At 35.1% G+C, this 26,912-nt stretch overlaps 1 protein-coding gene across 14 annotated transcripts in view; it reads left to right on the top strand.

Annotated features, from left to right (window-relative positions):
* The window catches only part of CSNK1G3 (casein kinase 1 gamma 3), a 102,506-nt gene that overhangs the window by 9,422 nt on the left and 66,172 nt on the right, over positions 1-26,912 (top strand). For 10 of the 14 annotated variants that reach the window (XM_074382061.1, XM_039469649.2, XM_039469637.2 and 7 more), the window contains exon 2: positions 21,240-21,665. In XM_074382061.1, coding sequence (XP_074238162.1) covers positions 21,488-21,665 — 178 coding nt within the window. In that variant the 5' untranslated portion in view covers positions 21,240-21,487. Of the gene's footprint in view, positions 1-12,861; positions 14,746-17,547; positions 19,890-21,239; positions 21,666-26,912 lie in introns of those variants that run through there. The other 4 variants (XM_074382044.1, XM_074382045.1, XM_010339335.3 and 1 more) reach the window with 4 other exon arrangements.

Below are 26,912 nucleotides of genomic sequence, written 5' to 3'. Positions count from 1 at the left end.
ATAAAATGGAAAATTTTAAAGATAATTCCTGCAGTCCTTGCTATGGGCTGGGAATGCTGACACTTAAGTAAATAGATGAGAGGAGAGAAGGGTTTGTAGAGAAAACAGTTTTACTAGTGGTTCTCCACCTAACTTCATAGTACAATTTTCTTGGGAGCTTAAGAAAAGATGGATGTTGGGATCCTACCCATGCTAATTTATATTCGATAAATAATCAGTAGGGCTTGGAAAGGGCCAGGGCATTGATATATTTTAGGATTTCTACAGATGATTCCAGTGTGCTGCAGGGTTGAAAATAACTAATTTCTCCTTCCTTTTACACTCTCTTCTTAGCCCTTTAAAAAAATGACTTCCTTTTATTTTTCAACTGTCTTTTTAAAATTTGGTGTGGAGGTTTGATAACACAGAAAAAATGCAAAGAAAATATTAGCAAGAGGATCAAGTTAAAGTAGTGGCTTCTCTTCATAGCTTCATACAGTTAGTTGCTCCTCAGTATTGGTTCCAGGACCCCTCACAGCTACCAAAATCCAAGGATGTACTCAAGTCCCTCATATTAAATGGCCCAATATTTGCCTATAACCTTTGCCATCTTCCCCTATACTTTGGATCATTTCTAGATTACTTATAATACCTAATACAATGTAAATGCTATATAAATAATTGTTATGAAGTATTCTTTAAAGAATGATGGTTAAAAAAAAAGTCTATACATGTTCGCTACAGATGCTTTTTTTTCTTAATATTTCAATCTGCGGTTGGTTGAATGAATCCATGGATGCAGAACCCATAGATAATGAGGATGAATTGTACTTAGCATCCTTAGTGAGGCCACTGTATTAATTACTCATTAGCAGTGTTTGGTAAGGATAGCTCCAAAGGTTAGAGAAGTTCTAAAGCTTGGAAAGTTTGTTACAGGGAACTTTTTATCAAAAATAAATTAAGGTATCAATTCAGTTATTTCTGGAAATCCTAGGAGACCTAAGTGATATCTTTAAAGTTATTATAAATTATGAGAGGGCAAGAAGTGTTACTAATAAAAAGTTACTCATTTTAGGTTATATTGATTATATTTACAGTATCATTGGGTTGTATTTTTTATGGGCCATCAAGATAGAAGGGACCTTAAAGATTATTTAGTATAAGTGCACTTCTACTGCTTTATTCTTTTTTATGCCACTGTTGATGAGGAACAGTCTCTGTTTTTCCCCCCTCAGTGGAAATATTTTACCTTAGGTATAGTATATCATGTTTATTACATATAGCTTATATTGCATATAGTCTGCAAATATATACACATAAATATACTATGGTAATAGGGTTTTATAGGGTTATTGTATCTTGATATTTAAGCAAAATTGGGGTCCTTTTAGTGATTGATTTGATGTTGCTTCCTGGGTCAGGAACACCCTCAGCAGTTACAGTGTTTTTTTCTGTGACAAAATGAGAGCAAGCCATTTTAGGATGCGTTCAATATATTCAATTCAATGAACATTTTTTGTGTGGTGGCAAAATTGGATTTGGCAGTTCTATAAATTGCAAGGGTTATATTTCTGAGAACGGCTCTGATAAGAGAATGTGGTACAGAATTTAGCACTGGGTAGGGTTTAGAGGACATGTGTGAACCATTAGGAGACTTCTGGAATTATTCTTGATTCAGCAAAATACCACAATAAAATTGATACATAATAAAGAGTAATGAGTACTATCCTGTAGGACTGTAATTCCTTTTCAATAGCTCTAATATCCACAACACTCTGGAAACCAAAACTCTTCCTGTAGGTTAGACACAAACTGATTTTTTTTCATAAAATGTGTTCTTAACTATTCTCTTTATTTCATATATTTAAAGGTTTCATTGTGGAAATAGCAAATGTTTGATTATAGTGTGCTATCCCAGCCTTCTCTAGAGGTATTGTTAAATATATAGTGTATACACACTGTATCACCTGTCAAAAATCTCCAGACATTCTGAATTCTAAGACATATTTGATTGCCTGAATGTTGGAACTATGGACCTGAATCAACCCCTTAATAGAACTTGTCCATATTGTACTTCTCTGAGGTAGAGTTTCAATAAGATGCTAGTAAATTTCTTTTGCTTTGTTTCTTGTAAATTGTAGAAATGCAAAGTGGCGTTTTATTTGAATCTGTGTTAGTTTCTTTAACAGTTGTTGAAAGCTCTCATGGGTTTTTGACACTAAGTTATTAACTTTGCTCCTGTGGGTCCCACTGTAGTCCCAGAAGTGTTGTGTAATTAGGATGCTTGAGATGGAAAATGTTTTGGGTAACTTTGGCATACCTGAGTATTCATTAAACACTCTTTAGTTTTTGGGGTTACGTAATTTTACCTTTGCACGTGATAACTTCATACCAGAGCACCTACAGGCAGCCCCCTCTTTTACATATCTTGGCTTCCTTTTGTAATAATAGAAAGAAGTAGGGGTGTGGTTGCAATGCCTCTGTTTTAGTTTCCTTAAACTTCCTTAATTTGTTTTTAAGACTTCATGGCAAATATATTTATATCTGCCTTGGCTTATTGTTATTATTTGCCTCCAGTTCCTATTCTCATACTTTCAGATTCTTCTTGTTAATTTTCCTCTTCTTCCTCCTCCCCGACTTTGAGTTATTAACTTATAATCAACAATCAGTTATACTGCTAAGTCTGTTCCTTGACGAGAGTTGACACTGTTAACGTCATAGTTACCCAAACATCATTACCCTTATATGAATCTTTTAAATTTGTGGGCTTTGCAGGTACTAGGCTATGTATAAGTAGTTCTGTATTTTTATATGTTAGAAAATTATCACTGAAGTTGAGAAGAACAAATGTAACTTTTGTTATGAGAACCATGTGTGATACAGCCACTGACTTTTCTGAATGTACTTTCTCATTTAGTTAGCATTATAGGGAATGACCTGATAGATAAATTAGAAAATTGAAGCATACCCTTTTACCAAAATATATTTTATTTTAGTTTTTTTTTCTTTTAATGACAAACTTTACAAAGTAGTACTGTTTTCTCTGTGTTTTCTAAACATATTCAAATCTTTCCTTGTTGGTTTAGGGCTCTCATTCTGAACTTCAGCTACAAAGTGTTGTTACACAGAAATGTCTGCAAATCTGTCTGTTGATGAGGGTAAGGTTGTTTGTCTTTCCTTGTTCTCTGTCATCATTTTTCTAGTCATTTCAGTTTTTCCCTTTTAATTTGCATTCTATTATCAATTTATTAGAATTATTTAAAAATAAAAGTAACTTTTAAGTGGGGGGTTTAGGGGCTCTTGTTGCTTAATGAAGAGAAAGTGTGTTTTGTGACCTCCTTTAGTGAATTTCTTTTTCTTCTGGCTCATAGCTTTGTTTTGAAGAGTTGAAATCACTGTGTAAATGACCTTTGATTTGTGGAGTGTTATTCTACTTGTAGTATCTCTTAGAGCTATAAATTGCCTGTCTGCCCATAACCTCCTCTTTCTCCTTTATTTGAAAAAGTGATGATCATATTAATTAACATTCCTAAGTTTCTAAAAGGTTGTTCAGTCATTCATTCATTTGTTCACTATTTAAGAAACTTTTAATCGATGTAGACTGCTGTGTGTTATGATAGATAACAGGGAGGCAGAATTGAATGAAATGACTCTTCCTTGAGGACATAAGATTAACAAATGGAGTATCTAATGTTAAAGAGTGAAAACATTGTCCCATATCTTTCCTCTCAATTGGTAGTGAGATGTAGAGGTTTGATCAGATTCAGTTTCAATTATTTTTATTGCCATTGGGAAGATCAAAGTTTATGCAGGCTATTTATTACTTTTTTTCTGGCGATTTCACTGTTTAAAATGGCCCCCAAGCTTAGGGCTGATGTGCTGCCTACTGCTTCAAAGCACAAGAAAGGTATGATAAGGCTTATGGAAAAAATTCATGTGTTAGATAAGCTGAGTTCAGGCATGAGTATAATGCTGTTGGCTCTTAGTGCAATGTTAATGAATCAGAGATATATATTAAGTGTCTTGAAAGAGAAACATACATAAAACAAAGCTATGTTTCGATGGGTTGACAAAAATTTTGTGACCAGAAGCTGGCAGGAACATAACTCTGTATTTTTCCTGGGAGCAGTGGTTCAGTATTTGCGGTAACTTTATAAAACATAACTGCTGTTAAATCAACTGTTTTTTGGTTTTCCTGAGATATAAAAGAACATTCTTTTAAATCAGTATTAAAAGTGTACTACAGAAAGTTGTGGGTAGTGGAAGTAGATAGATCATTAAGAGTCTTTGTGAGATCTTTTTGGGGGCAAGTTCTTTACTGTACTTCTAGCACCTAGACCTGTATCTGGTACATGGTAAATAGTAAATATTTATTGAATGAAAATAAGCATTCCAAAATTTCCTTGTTGGCTTGCACTTTAAATTTTGTAGCATTGTTACGATTAGGGTTTGCAATGTAATTTGTGATTATAGATAGTGAGATGACCTGCTCACAGAGGTTGGTATGGTAAATATTTCAGTAATATAAATTTAACCTGACCTCTGCTTGATTTTTGATTCTTGTCATTCTTAAAGATGAAGGTGCTCTTTGCTTCTCTGTGTTATGTATAATAAATGCTTAGGAGGGTGTGCATTTTCAAATTAAATATTTCTGCTGGGTGCAGTGACTCATGCTTATATCAGCCCTTCGGAGACTGAAGCAGGCAGATTGCATGAGCTCAGAAGTTTGAGACCAGCCTGAGCAACATGGCAAAACCTTGTCTCTACAAAAAATACAAAAATTAGTGTAATGGCATGCATCTGTAGGCCTAGCTATTTTGAGACATGTTCATGCCATTGCACTCCAGCCTGGTGACAAAGCGAGACCCTGTCTCAAAAAAAAAAAAAAAATTGTAAATAAAATATTTCCTCCCCTTCCAAGTATTGAGACACATGGACCATGATAAAGGATATTACAAATGGGAATGTATATTCACTTGTGAAATTGAGCATAGAAGGCATAAAAAACATTTTGAGGACCTGTGAAATAGTCATATTGTAGTTATTGGAGAACAGTGAGATCTGAATAATTAGAATATTAATTTAATTAGACTTCTAGTAATATTTATGCATAGGAAATTTAGATTTTAATAAAGTTTCTCATTTAATAATTGACCTAATTATAACTGATTATAATATGGCATGTTTTGATGATACTCCTATGCCGTAACACAGTAGCTTTTAAACTGTAGAAATACTTTTTAATTACTGACCCAGTGATATATGTACATTCATTTAAAGCCTACACATCATGTTTAGCATGACTTACCCTTATTACATATGTGCATTCCATTTTCTTTCCTGTTTGGTACTATTTTATTTAAAAAACTGTTGCCATTAAGTTGATTAAATGGGCCACTAATGGGCCCTGATCCACAGTTTGGAGAACATTGTTCAAACAAAACATGGTTATAATTTTTAAAAGCTAGAAATTCCTGGGTCTTAATAGGAATATACAAAGACATCCCTGAAATCAAGTTTCAAAAATATAAAGTGTTGTAGATCATAGCTTCTAAATCTTTCTGGGATTAAAAAAAAGTTTCTGTAGTATGTAATTATAGAAATTGATCTCCATTTTTGACATTACAGTTAATGATTTAGCTTTTAAAAATAAGTGTTTATTCTTTTCTTAGACAACCACAGTTGAGCTAATGCCAGAAAACCAGTAACTGGGACACTTGCTGCTAATAGAAGCATGTGATGTGATGGCTAGCCATCACATCACAAATATCCTTACTGATTTAAATTTTGGAGAAGACTAAAGACATGTATTGTAATATAATTTTTATAGAGACTGAATAAAGTGTTTCAAACACTGATGAGTTGTTTCATATACTAAATTTAGAGTTTTTCATTTGAGATAATAAGGCAGTGGGAAATCAATGCTGTAATAAGTAACATTTGACTATAAAATTTGATTTTTAAATTTCCAGTTATAAATTTATATATGTAAACAATATTGAATAACTTGCTAAAAATGAAAAAAATACCTATACCTATAGGAACTTCAGTGCTTAATATTGATACAGTCTTAGACTACTTTCTCAGTTTTATCTAGTTTGCAGTCTTAAGGAGGTCAGTTGGCTTTGTCAAGTCCTAAATTATTGGGCCATGTGGATGAGAGAATCTGATTTTCTGATCTATGTTTTGAAGATTTATCAGTGGTCACCAAACTAGAAGTATGCTAGTGGCCTACGTTTCTATTCATATAATCAGTTATGTCTAATGTTTTCTGTATTTAGCAGCTCATTTTTGTCTTTATTAGTAGATATTACTGTATCAAAATTGTAATTGCGAAAGCAAGTACGTTATTTACATTTGTTCATTTATTCTCAGATAATTTTTTAAAAGCATTCGTTAGAGGAATTCTGGTCTTTTTAATGTAGATATTTAAATAAGTTAGTAAACTGAGAATAATTACAGACTGGAATAGAAGTTGTAAATATTTTATTACCATTTATTCACACGTGGTTTCATACTGCATTAACTAAATGTATATCTGTTATTTTTAGTAGTAGCTGGATTAAGGTTTCAGTTAAAGAGGCGGCAATATCTGTTATAAAAATTAAAATATAAAGCAGTGTAAGTAATTATTTGTGTTACAGAAAATTGTAAGCTGGACATATTTCTGTGAATCTTCTCTCAGTAGTTTTTATTTTAATGGATGCCTAATTTTTAAGTTTTCAAGATGCATTTTTCTTTTTCTTTTTTTTTTTTTTAGACGGAGTTTCACTCTCGTTACCCAGGCTGGAGTGCAATGGCACGATCTCGCAACCTCCGCCTCCTGGGTTCAGGCAATTCTGCCTCAGCCTCCTGAGTAGCTGGGATTACAGGCACGTGCCACCATGCCCAGCTAATTTTTTGTATTTTTTTAGTAGAGACGGGGTTTCACCATGTTGACCAGGTTGGTCTCGATCTCTCGACCTCGTGATCCACCCGCCTCGGCCTCCGAAAGTGCTGGGATTACAGGCTTGAGCCACCGCGCCCGGCCAAGATGCATTTTTCTATTCTCTTCCTTGTTATTTTTGAATCTATAGCTTCCATGAGGGAAATTTTCAGTTTTTATCATTGACTGTCTCTCCAGGTATAATACAATACTAAGACTATTGGTAGGACTTTTTAGCAACTGGTATAATTTTAATGTTCACTTAGAATTTTGTAGCCAATTCTATTTCTAATCATATTTTTGTTTTTGCCTGACCACCAGAAAGTGCAACAATAAATTTGCTTTGAATGGGTACTGAAACTCATGGCATATTAGTATTACATAGTTTTATTCCTAAGATTATTTTACTTCTCTCCTGATTTCTTTATGTAAATCTTTTCTTCATCCTTTTTGTAGTGCCTGTATTACAAACTGCCCTAAATGATTTTTTATAACAAGGTTGGCTTTTAAATAAAGTACAGTTATTACTTAAATTTTTAGGATAGATTGCTTATAAGACTATATAAAGGAATTCAGGGAGAAAATAACAGTATACTTTTCAGTGGTTCTTAACTTTTTTTTTTAGGCTCACATAATCTTTTGATATCAAACCTGTTGAAAGCTATGAATTTTCTCTTTAGAAAATTCTCAGGAATTCTATGGATTTCAGGTTAAAGAACAATACAACTGTGTACACTATTACTGATGGAGTCTGTTTTCATTAAAAGCAAGCAAACAAAAGCAAAAACTGATGTGTAGAGGCACTTACTACTTTATACTGTTAAAAATTTTGAAATACTCTTTTTGAATTTGACTGTTTTTTACTTATCTTTAGGATGCAAGTTACTCATTTGTTGATAGTAGAATTAATGGGTCTATTAAATTAATGCTGGTATATGGAAAAGAAACATAAGCAGTAGTCTCTTGCCCCTTATTTCTAGTCTTTGAATTTTTCAGTAGCTAGAACCACTTTTAGTTATTTCAGTTTTAAAATGCTTCAGGTGGTTACTTTTTTTTGTCTTTTTTTTTTGAGATGAAGTTTCGCTCTTGTTACCCAGGCTGGAGTGCAATGGCAGGATCTCGGCTCACCGCAACCTCCGCCTCCTGGGTTCAAGCAATTCTCCTGTCTCAGCCTCCCGAGTAGCTGGGACTACAGGCGCTCACCACCATGCCCAGCTAATTTTTGTATTTTTAGTAGAGACGGGGTTTCACCTTGTTGACTAGGATGGTCTCGATCTCTTGACCTCATGATCCACCCGCCTCAGCCTCCCAAAGTGCTGGGGTTATAGGCGTGAGCCACCGTGCCCAGCCTTAGGTGGTTACTTTTATGAATTCTAAGTAATAAGCATACACTTTTTCTCTTTGATATTGTGTCAATTTTTTTTTTTTTTGAGGCGGAGTTTCGCTCTTGTTACCCAGGCTGGAGTGCAGTGGCACAATCTCAGCTCACCGCAACCTCTGCCTCCTGGGTTCAGGCAATTCTCCTGCCTCAGCCTCCTGAGTAGCTGGGATTACAGGCACGCACCACCATGCCCAGCTAATTTTTTATATTTTTAGTAGAGACGGGGTTTCACCATGTTGACCAGGATGGTCTCGATCTCTTGACTTTGTGATCCACCCGCCTCGGCCTCCCAAAGTGCTGGGATTACAGGCTTGAGCCACCACACCAGGCCTTGTGTCAAATTTTTGTATTACCTTTTAATTCTCCACTAAGAATGAAATTTTAGCTCACATACTCCTACTTTCCCTTCTGTCTTTAAGTGTTTGGGTAGTTAAGTTTACTTCATCTATTACTTATCATTGATGCTTCAAATAATTTCTTATATCTCTGTTTCTTGTTCTAGTGAATTTAGGTTATCCCTTAACTCTGTACTTTGCAAGATGCCGATACTCTTGCTCCATCCTTCATTTTACCTTACCTATTCCCCATTAATAGCTGAGCTTCTGTCAGTCTCAATTGTAGTGTTATTTTAACACTCAAGGTTGGCTAAATTTATATTCTTTTATGACTTTTATCTTGTTTTTTTTTTTTGCTAAGATTGAGTTTAAAAGTTGAAAATCAGTTATCTATGCTTACAGTACTAGCTTTTGAACCAAATAATATAATGGAGTTACTTTTCTTTCCTTAACATTTTGTGGCCCCTTTTTGCTCCAGCTCAGGAAAATTTTCTTTGATTATTTCGTTTTCTTAATTTTCTCTGTCCTCCCTATTAATTTTTATTATTAGTTGGAAATTGGAGGTATTGGATTGTCTTTTTTCCCTTTATTTTGTATGTCTTTATATTTTTGTTTTAAATATTAGGATTATTCCCCCACTTTGTTCTTGCTTATTCCTTTTAATGCTATTAAAAATTATATTTATGTTATTTTATTTCTCAAAAGCCCGTGGGGCTAATTTTTAACTTTTTTGCTGCTCTTTTTAAAGCTATCTTTTGTTCTTCAAATGATCTGCTTCCCCAGAGGTTTTTTTCCTTTTCTTAAATTTGTATATATATATTTTTCTTTTGGGAAGAGGGTGTTTTTTTTTTCATACTGTTTGCTTTCCTGATGTATCTAGTGGTACTTGATTGTCAGTTTATATTTGTGATTGAGGGATTAGGCTAATATTTCTGGGCAAATGGTTTGCATTTCTTTTGCTGTTCTGCTTGCTCTGCTGGTTTTTTTTTTTTTTTTTTTTTAAATCTCTTGGGATCCTGTACACAGATGGGGTTTATTGACTAGAAATGTTTAGCGATAGAAATAACTCATTTATTAACATACAGTCAGTGTGCTAGGTTCAGGCATCATAAAGTTACATATAATACAGTCCTTGTCATCAAATACAGCAGGCAATTATAAAACTACATATAAGAACACCCTTAGAAATTTCCAAGTCTAATCCTTTTGTTTTATAATTATTAAATGAGCTGAGACAGATTAAGTGTTTTGTTCAATGCTATACTGCTAATTAGGATCTACATGGGATTCCAGGATTACTTGTATTTCATTCTGTGCTCTTTATAATAGCACATAGTCCAGCAAGCAGTATTAAAGAGGTCTGGAAGCAGCTATCGAGGATCCCAAGACCTGGGAGAATTGATGTGTTGGAATAGGATACAAATCTTGGGACTTAGGTATAAGAGAAGTTTATGCTACCTTATATAAGACTCAATTTTAGAAAATCAGAGCTAGAGATTTTTCTTAAGGAGTTGATGAAATAAGCAACCATTTTGGAGAAGTCCACATGGCAAACTATAGGCAGCTTCTAAAAACTGTAGGCAACCTCTAGAAACTGAGGGTGGCTTCCATCTGACAGCCAGCAAAAAGCTGGGGCCCTCAATTATACACTGCAAGCATGTGAATTCTGTCCAGTCTGAAGGAGCTTGGAAGAGGATTTTTTCCCCACTTCAGCCTCCAAATGAGAAAGTGTCCTAGCCAATACCTTGAGTACAGCCTGAGCAGATCACCCAGCTAAGCTGTGCCCAGGCTTTGATCCACAGAGACTGTGAGATAAGAAGTTTGTGTTGTAAAACAACACAAACCTCAAAGTTTTTAATAAGTTGTAACACAGTAATAGCAAACTAATACATGTGGTCATGACCAAGTGTATTGTGTTGTTCAGCATAGTACCATTGTTTAATAAACACAATGCTTTCTCATCTAATTTGAGAACAAATAACCTACACTCCACTGTGCCTTAAAAGCATGACTGTGAAAGTCCTCTTTCTCTGTTGGTTTTGATATCCATATGCATTGGTAATAAAAAATAAGTATAGTGTAGCAGTAGGTGATGTGTGTGACACTATTGTCAAGTTATAACTATGCCATTGCAATTTATGATTCTCTGAGCAGCAGTGTGAAATGATAAGTATACCACTTATGATCTCTGTCGCAACTATTCAACTCTGCTCTTGTAGCACAAAAGCATCCATAATGACATGTAAACAAATTAGCATGGATTCCTATACAATTTTATATATGAAGACTAAACTTGGATTTCTTATTGTTGCATGTTATAAAATACTATTCTTATAATTCCTGCCCCCCAAATATATGGAAATGTAAAGACTATTCTCAGGTCCAAGTTTGTATAAAAATAGGCAAATAGCTTGCAGGCTGTGGTGTCATGACTCTTGATATAGACAAACATGTAGGTATTTCTAATACTGCCTAATAGGTGCTATGATAGGGAAAAATCCTGTAACATACTAAGACTCTTACTACAAAATATTTTAATTAAAATTCTAATTTGTTAAAAGTATTTTAAAAAGTAACAAAATGTGTTATTACAAGTTTATGAACAGTGACCTGAATATACTCAACTAGATGGAATAAAATAGGAAATGGCTTAGTTTCTCCCTAAGCACTATTGTCATCTATATATTTTGATTATTTTCACTTCCCAACTCATGAATGATATCCTAGTCCATTTTCACTGATTTCTTGTCATTTATCTTTATATGAAGTTTTGTTTTCTCAATGGATTGCTTTTCAGATATCAAAATGACCTGTTCAATTTTTGATGTTCAATTTTAAGCTAATTGATTACTTCTTTCTGCCTCTCTCTCCCTTCTAGTTTCCGACTTGGCGCTTGACTCTCGATCCTCTGTTGAGGAAGGGAATTAGGTGTTGTTTCTTCATTCTTCTTTCTTCCATTCTCCCATTCATTAGCTGCCTCTTGCTCCTCTAGGGTTCATGTGGGGTGAAGGAATAGGAAAGGGGAAAGGCAAAAGTCCTATATATGCTTTTAAGTGCTTCTGTTGTGGAACAGTTCTGGTTGTCCAGCGGTTTCATGTGGACCTCTTATGTAAAATGAACTAACCCACCTACACATATTTCTGTACATAAGTACTTACATGCATGCACAAGCATTAAAAGCTTTGGAGCATGCACACTGAATGAAAAGTAATGATTCTTTCTGAGAAGGGCAAGTGGGATGGAGGAAAAGGGGTGTGGTTATCCCAAAGGATATTTTTACTTCATTGTATTATTGGAATTATTATTAGATATAGCATAAGTTTTTTTGATATTTGATTAAACATAAATGAAAAGCTATATATTGAAAATAACATGAAAATTTGCTAAAAGAAAATTACATATATATTGAAAAAGTACAGAAGAGCCTTTTTTTTTTTAAAGCTTCTTACAGCTAGATAGGAGGAATTAGTATAGCTAGAAGGAGTATGTTGAATGTTCCTGACACAAAGAAATCATAAGTGTTTGAGATGATGCCTATGCTAATTATAATTACTCTGATGTGATCACTATATAATATGTGTATTGAAACATCACATGTACCCCATAAATATGTGCAGTTATATGTCAAGTAAAACTTCTAAAATAAAATACTAAGTTCATTAACTTAAAAATAGTGACATTAAAAAGAGAAATAATCGTATTTGTGGGCAAAGGACATGAAAAGGCATTTTTCAAAAGAAGACACCGATATGGCCAACAGGCATATGAAAAAATATTCAGCATCACAAGTCATCAGGAAAATGCAAATTCAAACCACAATCAGATATCTTCATTCATGATTCTTACTAAAAAGACCAAAAAAAAAAAATCACAGATGTTGGCGAAAATCACAGATGTTGGCGAGGATGCAGAGAAAAGGGGACTCCTATACGCTGTTGGTGGGAATGTAAATTAGTACAACCTATATGGAAAACAGTATGGAGACTCTTCAAATAACTAAAAATAAGACTGCCACTGGATCCAGCAATCTCACTACTGGGTATCTACCCAAAGGAAGATAAATCAATATGTTAGAAAGATACTTGCATTGCTACGTTTTTTGGCAACACTGTTCACAATAGCAAAGATACAGAATCAACCTAAGTGTCCATCAAAGGATGAATGTATAAATAGTGGTATGGGCCGGGCACGGTGGCTCAAGCCTGTAATCCCAGCACTTTGGGAGGCCGAGGCGGGTGGATCACGAGGTCGAGAGATCGAGACCATCCTGGTCAACATGGTGAAACCCTGTCTCTACTAAAAATACAAAAAATTAGCTGGGCATGGTGGCTCATGCCTGTAATCCCAGCTACTCAGGAGGCTGAGGCAGGAGAATTGCCTGAACCCAGGAGGCGGAGGTTGCGGTGAGCCGAGATCGCGCCATTGCACTCCTGCCTGGGTAACAAGAGTGAAACTCTTGTCTCAAAAAAAAAAAAAAAAAAAAAAATAGTGGTGTGTATATGTAATAGAATACTATTCAGCAATAAAAAAAGAACAAATCATGTCTTCTGCAGCAACAGGAGGTTATTATCTTAAGCTAGGAACAGAAAGTCAAATATCACGTTCTCACTTATAAGTGTGTACTAAAAATGTTTATATATGGACTTAGAGAGCGGAATGCTAGACAGTGGAGACTTGGAACGGTTTGGGTGGTGGTGGGAGGGAGTAGATGATTTGAAACTGATTAGTGGGAACAATGTGCATGTTTTGGGTGATGGTAAAAGCCCTGAGTTTGACTGTATGCAATCTATGCTTGCAATAAAATAGTACATGTACCCCACGGATTTGTACAAAAACAAAAGTAGCATTATAAGGTAAATTTTATAGTAGTGGTATACTGGGGAAAACATACATCTTTAAATGAAATACACAGTTTAGTGTGTGTGTGTGGGGGGGAATTTTTTAAAAAATCCTATTTTGAGGTACAGTTTACATATAATGCATATATTTTAAATACAGTTTGATGAGTTTTGACAAATGTATGTATCCATATAATTTCCTCCCAATTAAGATATAGAACATTTGTTTCCTTCAGAAAGTTTCCTCATGACACTTTACTGTCAAATTTCCCACCACCCTACTTAACTGCTGATAGGATTTCTGTCACCACAGCTTAGTTTTGCTGATTCTAGAGCTAAATATAACTAGAATCATGTAATAGGTAATTGTTTATGCCTGACTTCTTTTACTCAAATTAATGTCTGAGAAATTCACCATATTGTTGCATGTATCAGCATTTCGTTCCTTTTTAATGCTAAGTAGTCATCTATTATATGACTATACTAATTTGTTTATTCTTCTGTTAATGCAGATTTGGATCGCTTCCAATTTTTTTGTCTATTATAAATGAGGCTGCTGTAAACATTAGTGTACAAGTCTTTTTATAAACACGCATTTTATTTCCTTGGGTCAACATCTAAGAGTGGCATTGCTAAGTCATAGGTGTGTATATTATAAGAAACCATCAACCTTTTTTCCAAAGTCGTACAATTTTTACTTCCACCAGCACTTTTTTGAGAGTTCTAGTTCTTCATTCTTAACGATACTTGGTATTGTCAGTCTATTAAATGTTAGCTATTTTAATGGCTGTGAAATGATACTTCATTATGGCTTTAATTTATATTTGCATGACAAATAATGATATTGAGCACAGCTTCATATGCTTTGTGGCAATTTGTGTATATTCTTTGTGAAAAGAGTCTGTTTAAATCTTTTCTGTATTTAAAAAAAATAGAGTTGTTCAGTGAGAACACATGGTCACAAGGAGGGGAACATCATATATTGGGGCCTGTCAGGGGGGTGGGAGGCCAAGAGAGGGATAGCATTAGGGAAAATACCTAATGTAGATGATGGGTTGATGGGTGCAGCAAACCACCATGGCACGTGTATACCTGTGTAACAAATCTGCACGTTCTGCACATGTATCCCAATTTGTGTCCTTTGTAGGGACATGGATGAATCTGGAAACCATCATTCTCGGCAAACTGACAGAAGAACAGAAAATCAAACACCACATATTCTCACTCATAGGCGGGTGTTGAACAATGAAAGCACATGGACACAGGGAAAGGAGCATCACACATTGGGTCTGTTGTGGGGGGCTAGGGAAGGGACAGCGGGGAGTGGGGAGGTCAGGGAGCGATAACATGGGGAGAAATGCCAGATATAGGTGACCGGGAGATGGAAGCAGCAAACCAGCTTGCCAAGTATGTACCTATGCGACAATCCTGCATGATCTACACATGTACCCCAGCACCTAAAGAACGATAAAAAAAAAGAGTTGTTTTTCTTACTGTTCAGTTGCAACATATTTATACACACTTATATAAAATAATTTAGCCCATTCTTAAGTATTTGTATTTGTTTTTTTAAAGCTGTCACTTGATGGGAAATGATTACTTTTGATGACTCTATTAAGATTTTTAATGATTAGTGATTTTAGCATCTTCTAAGATAGTTTTACTAACCTTAAGATAGCAACGATACTCCTCATTTTGGTTCTGATATTTGTATTTAGGTCTATGATCCATTTCAAATTATTACTTAAAAAAAATACATATTTGTAGAGACAGGGTTTTGCTTTGTTTCTCAGGTTGGCCTGACCTCAAGCAATCTTCCAGCCTTGGCCTTCCAAAGTGCTGTAGTTATAGGCATGAGCCACCACATCTGGTCATGGGTTGAATTTTGTCAAATGTAATCTCTTGTCTGTTGAGATGATCCCATTGGGCTGTAATGCCAGCACTTTGAGAGGCTGAAGCAGGCATATTGCTTGACCTTAGGGTTTTGAGACCAGCCTGGGCAACATGGCAAAACCTTGTCCGTACAAAAACCAAAAAAATTAGCTGAGTGTGGTGGTGTGTGCCTGTGGTCTCAGCTACTTGGAGGCTGGGGTGGGAATATTACCAGAGCCTGAAGAAGTTGAGGCTGCAGTGAGCTGTGACTGTGACACTGCACTCCAGCCTGGGCAACAGAGCAGGAAAAAAAAAAAAAGATTATCCCTGTGGGTTTCCGTTTTTCTGTTAGTTCGATGCATTGATTTAAAAGGTTAAGTCTGTCCTACACTTCTAGTATTAAATCCTTTTTGATTATTGTTTATTAAGCTTTCTACATATTTGCTTATGTTGTACAAAGAATTTTTGTATCTATGCTTATGAGAAATGCAGTTTAATTTTCTTTGCATACATTGTTTTTGTCAAGCTTTTGTATTAGGATTGTGCTGATCTCACAAAGTAAAATGATTATTCCTATGTCCTGATTAGATTAGTATTACTTTTTCCTAACATTTGATAAAATTCACCAGTGAAATCATCTTTATGGGAACATTTTTTAATAGATTAAATTTTAGAAATAGGTATGGAACTTTTGATATTTTGTTTCACCTTGTATCCCTATGTTACATTTTTCAAGGAATTTGTCCATTTCATCTGTATTAAATTTATTGGCCTAACGTTAGAGTCCTTTGTCCTTTAGTATTGATAGGATCATTTTGATATCCCTTCTTTCATTCTTGGTAATTTGTATATTCTCTTTTGTTCTTGATCATTTTTGCCGGGGCTCACAAAGTTTGTTGACCTTTATCAAAAATCAGCTTTTTGTCTTTGTTTTCTCTATTGTGGTCTATTTTCTGTTTTATTGATTTCCTTCTCTGGATAATTTCTTTGGAAATTATTGACACTTCTCCTTTATTCAGTTTGCCATTGAATGTATCTAGTGAAGGTTTTCATTTCAGATATGACAGTTTTTATTCAACGGTCTCTTTTTTTCTCTTTGTTCTGGTATTTATCCACTTATTAGCTGAGAATTCCTGTTTTTGCTCGTTAAGATTATATTTTCCTATATGTTTATAACTATTAGTAATAACTATTGAAGTACTTCCCCAACTCTTGTCTGATTTGCTCTTTTTTCTAGCTGTTTTAAGGAGAAAGCCCAGATCACCTATTAAAAACTTCTTCTAATATAGGCCTTTAAAGCTTCTGGTTTCCTGCTAAGCATTAGAATTGCAAATTAGATTTTTTTTCTAATTTCTCTTGTGATTTTTTTTTTCAACTCATGAATTATTTAAATGTGTGTTTAATTTTCAAATTTGGGGACTCGTCTAGATTCTATATAGCTATTGATAGTTCTAATTTAATTTGTTTTTACTTTTTATTTTTTTGAGACAGAGTCTTGCTCTGTCTCCCAGACTGGAGTGCAATGATGCGATCTTTGCTTACTGCAAGCTCTGCATCCAGGTTCAAGCGATTCTCCTGCCTCAGCCTCCCTAGCAGCTGGGACTACAGGCATGTGCCACCACGTCTGGCTAATTTTTGAATTTTTAATAGAGATAGGGTTTAACCATGTTTATCAGGCTGATCTTGAACTCCTGACCTCAAGCTGGGTAGCCACCATGGCCTCCCAAAATGCTGAGATTATAGGCATGAGCCACCATGCCCAGCAATTTCTAATTTAATTCTATTTTGACCAGATATACTCTGTAATATTTTAGTTACTTGAGATTTAAATTATAGCACAGCATATGATCTTTCTTGGTGAGCAGTGAAAGGGAATTTTATTTTGCAGTGTTTTATAAATGTCAGTTAGTTCAAGGTAGTTGATGGTATTATCTAGATCTACCATAAACCTACTGATATTTTTTCTTATACCTTATTGATTACTGAAAGCATGTGATTAAAATATTTTTAATAAGGATTGCCTTTTTTCTTTTTAGTTTTGTTCTTGCCTCAGTTTGCTCATACTATTTATTTTTATGTCTTTCTATTGAATTCATATTTTTATCATAAAAATAACTTTATAATTTATTATATAAATTATAAATAAATTATAATTTATTATATAAATTATAAATAAATTATAATTTATTATAATCTGTAAATTTGGAGATAATCCTTTGTTTTGATGTCTAGTTTGTATGATAATATAGCCTCACAAGCTTCTTACATGTGCTGTTTACACAGTATATCTTTTTCTATTATTTAACTTTCAATCTATCTGTATATTTGTATTTGTTTATTTATTTTGAGACAGGGTCTCACTCTGCCACCCAGGCTGGAGTGTAGTGGCACAATCTTGACTCACTGCAACCTCCACCTCCCAGGTTCAAGCGATTCTCCCACCTCAGCCTCCCGAGTAGCTGAGACCACAGATGTGTGCCACCACTCCGGGCTTATTATTTTTGTATTTTTAGTAGAGATGAGCTCTCACCATGTTGCCCAGGCTGGTCTTGAACTCCTCAGCTCAAGCGATTCACCTACCTCAGTCACCCAAAGGGCTGGGATTACAGGTGTGAGCCACTGCTGTGTCTTTGTATTTAAAATAGTTTCTTGTAAACAGTTTGTAGTTGAGTCTTATTTTTTTATATAGTCTGACAATTTTTGCCTGTTTGGGGGGAAAATCTGGTCTATTTCATTTTATGTGTGTTTTAAAGTCCATTGTGTTGCTATTTGTTTTCTTTTGTCTTGTATGTTCTTTCTCTGTTGTTACAACCAAGTAATGTTTAATCTTCCATTTTATTTCTTGTCCTGGTTTTTTAGCTATTCCTATTGTAACTCATTTTTTATTGTTTGAGCTAGGTATTAAAATGTGCATTTTAACTTATTATTGGCTACCTAGAATTAATGTAGAACCACATAATTCTTCACAAATACAATCTTTTTTTCTTTTTAATTTATATAATGAGTAAAAATTATGTGTATTTATTGCATAGTACATATTTCGAAATATGTATATTGTGGAATAGCTAAATAGAGCTGATTAACATATGCATTACCTCACTTTTTTTGTGTGTGGTGAGAACACTTAAAATCTACTTTCTTAATAATTTTCAAGGAGTCTTAAAACAATGTTTTACATTTACAGCTGCCCCTCCTTGCCATTTATGTTGTCATATATTCTACTTCTACCTGTGTTATATATGACAGTAAGAAATTGTTTATGCTTTAAATAGTAATTTATCTTTAAAGGAAATGAATACTTATGCATTTCCTAGTTGCAGCGCTCTATATGTCTTCTTAAGAGTTTCAAATTTCTGTCTCGTATTACGTGATTTACTTCAGCTTAAAGGACTATTTAAAAAGCATTTCTTGTTGTGCAGGTCTGCTTGTGACCAGTTCTCAGCTTTTCTTCATCTAAAAATGCCTTTCTTTCTCCTTGTTTTAAAGAATAACATTACTGGATGTAGAATTCTGAATTGATCAACACCTGTGGGAAAAAAAGATGAAAAAGAATTTTAAGTTGAAAGTTTTTATTCCCCCTTTCATTGCTTTGAAAATATCCTTCCCTTTTCTTTTGGGCCTCCATTTTTTTGATAAGTAGTTAGTTCCCCTGTATGTCAAGTTTAGTTTTTTCTCTCTCTGCTTTCAAGATTGGTTAAATTTTTGGATTTTTAGCAGTTTGACTGTGATGTGCCTAGATTTAGTTTTTTAAAAAATTATTTATTACGTGATTATTGCTGAGTCAATTTGTAGGTTTTTGTTGTTTTCTTTTATCAAATTTGCGGAGTTTTAAGCTATTATTTCTTCAATTTTTTTTTTCTGCTCTCTTCTTTTTCTGCAGTTAAATAGGACTCTCATAGCTATTTATTAGTGTTAAGTCATGTCTTCTAATTCAAACATCAGGGTGATCTTGGGGTCTGTCTCCTTTGACAGCTTTGTTTCTTGGCCATGGGTTACATTTAATGCTGCTTTACATGTTTGGTAATTTTTAGCAGTGTTGTTGAGAGTCTGGGTTTTTGTCTTTTTGAGACTTAAGTTTTGTTCTAGAATGCAATTAATGTGTTCAGAGCTACTCTGAATCCTATCTAGGTTTAGTTTTAGACTTTAGTTGGGACACTGTAGAGTAGGCCTTTACTGTTGGGTATGGTCCTTACTTTTGAGAGTTTTTGTGGCTGGGATATTAGTGGGATATTAGTGAGGTTCTTCTATGACTGAATAGGAACTTTAAAGTTTCTCAGTTCTGTGAAGCTTCTAGTATTTCTATACTTCATTTAACACTGTAGTAGCTATTTTCTGCTAGATTTTTCAGACTATTCCCTTGCACACATGTAGCCTAGCCTTCTGCCCTACCCCTACCTTAACCCACCCCACTACAGAACTACTTCATTTTTGATTCTATGTACTACAAATTCCATTCACTTCAACAGCTGAATATTCTGATCTATGATCACTCTGTGTAGCCTGAGGCCTCCTTGTGCTGTGGTTAAGAGATTGCTCCTAGCCAGAGAGCTTGGATGAAGGTGAGACTCACCTTTTGTGTTTTTTGTTAAGGACCACAGTCTGTACTGCCTATTATTTGATGCCTAAAAACAGATGCTTTATATGTTTTGTCCAGCTTTCTACTTATTTACAACAGGAAGAGATGTTCAGTATAGTTACTGTGTCATGGCTGGAAGCAGAGTAAACGGAAGCTTACAGTTACATCTGCAAATAAGAGTATGGCAAATAAAACAAACTTTATAAATAGATTGAGTGTTAGGAGTAATTGTGGAATCCTAATTAGGGAAAAGGAGTCAGGCTGGTGGGGGAGGGGCGCTGTAAAAAGAAAAACCTGGACTTTCTTCATGGTCCAGGACACATAGTCCTTCTGCACAAAAAACTCAGAGTCTTCCTGTGCCCAACTTACCACCGGACTCTCTGCTGATAGAAAAATACTGGTTAGCTCACTGCAACCTTGACATTATCAGTACTGCACATAGCCCTCTCCAGCACAAGAACGATCCTATATAATCCCCACCAAGCCTTTGTCTCTTCAGTCAGCTCCTCTCTTGCCGATCTGCCCATTGCTTTCCTGAAAAGTGTTTTCCTACTTTTTCTAATAAGTCTGCCTTTCTTTACTAACTGTCTTGGTAAATTCCCTTACTGCCCACACTACCGGCCCCAGGTAGTCACTGCTTGTAACAGTAATTGCATATTTGGGGAGCTGCTAAAAAGTAATCAGAAAATACTATTTGTTACAAACCTTGTTGTGGTTGCATTATATAATTAGAAAATTTCTGTAATAGGAATAAGTATTTGATATCAATCCTTGTTTCTTCATTAGTGACTATATTTTGAAATTATAATTTCTTTAATAACAAAGAACAAGAGCCCACTCAAATTGTTCAAACAGACACAGGGAAATCGCATAAAGGTGCAGAATTACCATAGAAAAGTAGGGAAATCGTGTAAGGGTGCAGAATTACCACAGAATTGAGGTAATTCCCAGAGAATATGAATGGGGAAGACTCTTCCAAAAGACTTGAAAAATATTTTGAGTACTGTTTGTCTAATTGAGATAATCTTAAGCTGAAAGGTTTATATTAGTGAATGTATAGTGATTCATGAAACAATATAATTTTGTCCCTTTTTTTAATTTTTAAGAAGTAATTGAATATGTGATTTCTTTGTTTTATTTTTGTCCTATCTTTGGTATTCAAGTATATAAACAAAGGATAATGATTAACTTAAAAGTGTGTACTGTGGTTTGATTTCAATGGGCATCAACAGATAGCAGTAATTCTTGCCTAAACTTTTGTTTTGTTATCTAATTTCCCAAACATATATTTTAAAATTCTTAGTTGACTAATTTCCTTTTCTTAATATTCTAGCTCTCTATCAATATCAGCTCACATCATTGAAAAGATAATTTTGAAGACATGTTTTGCTGAAAAGACAACTGAGAAAAATTTTACGAATGGGATGAACATGCTCCAGTTAATTGACTACCTACTGCAATTTGAATGTTAACATTACCCATCTGGTACAGTTACCTAGTGATGTACCTATTTTCACAATACCCTATTTCAGTGTGCTTGTCTTGATTAAAGAATTCAAAGTGGAGTACCGCAAACTTGATATGGAAAATAAAAAGAAAGACAAGGACAAATCAGATGATAGAATGGCACGACCTAGTGGTCGATCGGGGCACAACACTCGAGGAACTGGGTCTTCATCATCTGGAGTTTTAATGGTTGGACCTAACTTTAGAGTTGGAAAAAAAATTGGATGTGGCAATTTTGGAGAATTACGATTAGGTAAGACTATTTTGTTTATTCCATTATGTTAGAAGCACTTTAAAAATTGGAAGATACTTTTTAATGAAAATGATTTTGTGTGTAATTGTTTAGTTGTTTAATGGTTGTGGTAATTTTAAAGAATACAGATGTTGGGAATTTCTTTTGTGCTTGTATTTTCATGTGTAAGAAATTCTCTGGTATAGGAATGTCTACTTTAACCATCCAGTGATTAATCATCCAGATTATGAGAAAACAAACAATTAAAAAGGCCCAGTAGGCTGAAATAGCTTCCAGTAAAGCCTTTGCAGTTTTCTTTAGGAATGATATTTAGACTACTTTTTCAGATTCAAAAATGTTTAGTAATTGATCACTTTTGGGGCATGGATATGGCTTAAAGACAAGTTAATATACTGAAACTTCATAAAATTAATGAATTTACATCATTGTAATTTAATTTTTTTCTTTCTACCTTTCTTCTGCATCAAGTATGTTTGGGGTGGGGCTCAGGAGTCTATATTCTTAACAAGGGGCTCAGTATTGATTCAGGTTATAATTAGGAGAATTTGGGAAATGCTGGTCTAATTAAGCTTCCTAATTCTATGTTCAAGGCAGCTGGAACTCAGTGAGGGAAAGTTAATTGTCAGATGTTCACAACAATTTAATAGCAAGCTCAGGATCAAAACCTAGGTCTTTTAACTCCTAATACAGTAGTGATGTAGCTTTTCCATTGCAGAAAACCAAGAAGGAGGTTGGCGTGGTTATAATGGTTGTACAGAAGTCAGTATTCAGGTACCATGAGGGCTCTGGTCAGTGGACCACCAAGAGTGAACTTTAGATGTAAAAAGAAAATTTGACTTTACAGTTTCTCTTAGATTCAATCCTGCTTCTAGAAATAAATCCAGTTGTATGTTTATCTACTCAACTACTACTCCTTTTCATCTTGTGAAGTGCCCTAATCTGTAGTTATTCCTTCATCTTAATAGTTTTGTATAGTTGATATACATTAAATATTTGAATGAGGCAAGCCAATAAAAGGCAATTATATAATTTGTATATAGTTGTTACATGATGTTGCTGGCAGATTCTTTCATATTTAGTAGGGATTCAAATAAGGGGCAATGTTTTATGTTTTATTATTTGAGGGATATTGAATTAGATACTTTGAAATCCCTAAATTGTTTCAGACTTTGGAGTTAGAGAAAACGTTATTTACATGTTTATAATTTGTTATTGTGTATAATTCTCAGCAACATCCAATACCTATTACATATTTATCATGTGCCAGGCACGATTAGGCATTGATAATATTCTGGAAGAATATAAAAATAGTGCCTTATGGAGCAGATAAATCATATAACTACTCAGGGCCTCAAATTTCTCTTTATATTGGGATTATTTCCACTTCCTAGGTTATTGTGATGATCAAATTTAGATAATATTGTGAAAAGACCGACACTATACTTGCATATACTTTGGCCATTTTTATTCAAAAATCTGCTTCACATGGTTTATTTCAGAATAACTATACACATACACTGATACATATGTATTTGTGTGAACACCCACACCCATATACACACATGTGGCATGTGTATGTAGGGGTGTGTGTGTGTGCGTGTGTATTCACACAAAGCTAGTTGACCGTTTTAACAAGGACAGTATGAGAAACTATGTACCATACTAAAACAGCAGTAAAACACCTCTTTCTTTTGCAGTGTGTGAATAAACAGGAATAGGAATATGATGGCTTCTTAGTATATCAGTCTGTCTATCCTACCTATCTAATCTATCTATGGGTCTTTGGAGTATATATACATCTGTATATATTTATGTAAACTTATTTGAGTGTATTGTTTCTGTGTCTTTTATGTATTCTTACAAGATACATATAATATGTGGATATAGACTAATCATTTTATTCTTCCTTTTTCATAGACTACTAAAAGAGTATTTTACTGCTTTTCAAAAAGCCCCAGATGGTTTCTTTGTTAAGAAAATGTTATTGTGAGCATTATTCTTTCTATACCTGGACAAACCCTAACCTTAAAAGCTCGTTTATATTCTTAAAGTACTTTCTTGAAAACCTCATTAATAGATATATCTTGAACATTTGATTTCTGGTACTGAAATTTTATGTGGTTTATATTGGGTAAGAAGAGACTATAAGTTATACATGTTAAGGGTAAGTGATTTTCAGTAAGGGTGCAATTGGTATTTTGGGCTGGACAGTTCTTTTTTGGAGTAGAAGACTTCCAGACATTGCAGGCCATTTAAAACTTCAGACCTGTGGTACTTGGCATAGTGGCTCTAATCTGTCATCCTAGCACTTTGGGAGACCGAAGCAAGAGAGTGGCTTTAGGTCAGGAGTTCAAGACCAGCTCCATAACATAGTGAGAGCCTGTCTCTTACAGAAAATTTAAAAAATTAGCCAGGTGTGATGGTGTATGCCTATAGTCCTAGCTATTCAGGAGCCTGAGGCAGAAGGTTCACTTGAGCTCAGGAGTTTAAAGTTGCAGTGAGCTATGATTGTGCCACTGCACTCTAGCCTAGGTGACAGAGTAAGACACCATCTCAAAAAAAAAAAAAAAAAAAAAAAAAGACCATGAGATTAAAAAATATTGGAAGCATTTAAAATAATTTTAAATTATGTTTATTTACTTTTACATTGCATTTAAATACATGTTATTTATCATTTTTATCTGGATTCTGTTTTTATTTTAAATTGAACAGGGCCAGGTGTGGTGGCTCTAATCCCAGCAGTTTGGGAGGCTGAGACCAGCCTTACCAACATGGTGAAACCCCGTATCTACTAAAAATACAAAAATTAGCTGGGTATGGTGGCATGCGCCTGTAATCCCAGCTGCTCAGGAGGCTAAGGCAGGAGAATCACTTGAAACCGAAAAGTGGAGATTGTGGTGAGCTGAGATCATGCCACTGCACTCCAGCCTGGGCAAGAGAGTGAGACTCTGTCTCCAAAAAAAAAAAAAAAAAAAATTAACAGTCAGGCGTGGTGGGGGAGGGGGTGTGCTTGTAGTTCCAGCTACTGAAGTGGCTGAGGTAAGAGGATCACTTAATTCTAGGAGGTTGAGTCTAGCCTAGACAATGTAGTGAGATCCTGTCTCTAACAAAAATAGGAAGAAATAAGGAAGGTGAATTGATGTGCAAATGTTCCTCAACTTAAGATGGGGTTACATCCTGATAAAACCGTCTTAAGTTGAAATATCTTAAGTTGAAAATGGGCATTTTATAGACATAATGACATTGGAAAACTCAAAACACAATATCCAGAAAATGCTGGCAATGCAGTACGCTTTAGAATATTGGTTGTTTAGCCTACTGATTGTGTGGGTGATTGAGAGCGTCACCTCACTGCATCTGCCCAGCATTGAGAGCTAGTATCATACTTCTTATTGCTTATTTTGATCTTATCCAGGAAAAGATCAAATTTCAAAGTATGATTACTATTGAATGCATATTGTTTTTGCAACATTATATAAAGCTGAAATATCTCAAATTGAACTGTCGTAGTTGAGAACCATCTGTTTTTGTAGTTTTATTTTACGGGTTGGTGGTAAGGTTTGCATTCTTTATTGGTAGATATATTTCTAGTTTGGGCAGTCAAACTCCTAGGAATGTTTTTGATAGTCACTCAATAAGACCAAACATAGCTAGCTAAAATACAGGGTTGATTGTATTATATATGTGTTTTTATTTTTCTGTATATTATGATGTTTCGACATCTTAAAAAATTTTTCTGGCTGGGATGAGATTGCCCCTCCAGGGGTTAACCAATTTTCAGAGTTAGCAAAAAACTCAGTTGGGAGCATGCCATTGATATGCACACTAACCAATCCACAGCCCTTTTCTGTCTGGCCCATACACCCAGGAGGTAGTATTCTTTTACTTTAATCATCCCTCCAGGGCCAGGTACCTAGAGACCCATTATTATAGACCAAGGATCACTGGTATTATTCAAACTGAGTAATCCTTAACCATTTACCCTGCCTGGCCTTGCCTTTCCCTTGGAAACTCCAGTAAATGCTTGGACTAGTTACTCTGCTTGCTCTTGTTTTCTACCACCTAACCAAAACCTAGTGCTTCCCCTGTGACCCTGTGTGGCATGCAGTGTGACTTCCTCTCCAGAATTTGTAAGTATAATAACCTTTATTTTCGTAGAGACTTTCCTTTGCAATCTGTGGCCACATCTGACTATAATATAAAAGAGCACAGGCCAGGTGCCGCAGCTCACTCCTGTAATCCCAGCACTTTGGGAGACTGAGGCAGGAGGATCATGAGGTCAGAAGATCAAGACCATCCTGGCCAACACGGTGAAACCCTGTCTCTACTGAAATATAAAAAATTAGCCGGGCGTGGTGGCTCATACCTGTAATCCCAGCTACTTGGGAGGTTGAGGCAGGGGAATGGCTTGAACCCAGGTGGCAGAGGTTGCAGTGAGTCGAGATTGTGCCATTGCACTCCAGCCTGGTGACAGACTGAGACTTTGTTGCAAAAAAAAAAAAAAAAGCACAGAAGAGAATGTTACATACTGCTTTATGAATAACCATACCTGAAATAAGATATTGTAACTTTTGACATAATTTTTTTTTTTTTTTTTTTTTTTTGAGACGGAGTTTCACTCTTGTTGCCCAGGCTGGAGTGCAATGGCACGATCTCGGCTCACCGCAACCTTCGCCTCCTGGGTTCAGGCAATTCTCCTGCCTCAGCCTCCTGAGTAGCTGGGATTACAGGCACACGCCACCATGCCCAGCTAATTTCTAGTATTTTTAGTAGAGACGGTGTTTCACCATGTTGACCAGGATGGTCTCGATCTCTTGACCTCGTGATCCACCCGCCTCGGCCTCCCAAAGTGCTGGGATTACAGACTTGAGCCACCGCGCCCGGCCACTTTTGACATAATTAAGTATACCACAGGAGCTTCCATAACATCTCTTATTTTTGTTTTTTTGTTTCTTATTCCTACAAAGCTAATAATACCTTATTTTATTGCTCATATTTGATAATTGCTTTGTTGAAAATTTTGCAGGCCTTACAGTATATGTATCAAATAAATATGTAGATTTGGATGGGTTCATTATTTTCATGTTTATTGATTTTTCTACTGTTTCTAACTGAAGCTATTATAAAATATCTGAAAAATGTAATAACTAAGGAATACACTGTAAAATGGTAACAAATAAATCCAATATATAGTGGTTTCAAGCAAATGGCTTATTTTTATTTTACGTGACACACCAGAGGGAGAAA

This window comes from Saimiri boliviensis, chromosome 1 (assembly GCF_048565385.1).
Source record: "Saimiri boliviensis isolate mSaiBol1 chromosome 1, mSaiBol1.pri, whole genome shotgun sequence".
Lineage (NCBI taxonomy): Eukaryota > Metazoa > Chordata > Mammalia > Primates > Cebidae > Saimiri > Saimiri boliviensis.
Note: the sequence above shows the minus strand (reverse complement) of the source record. Positions and strands in the feature narration are given on the sequence as shown.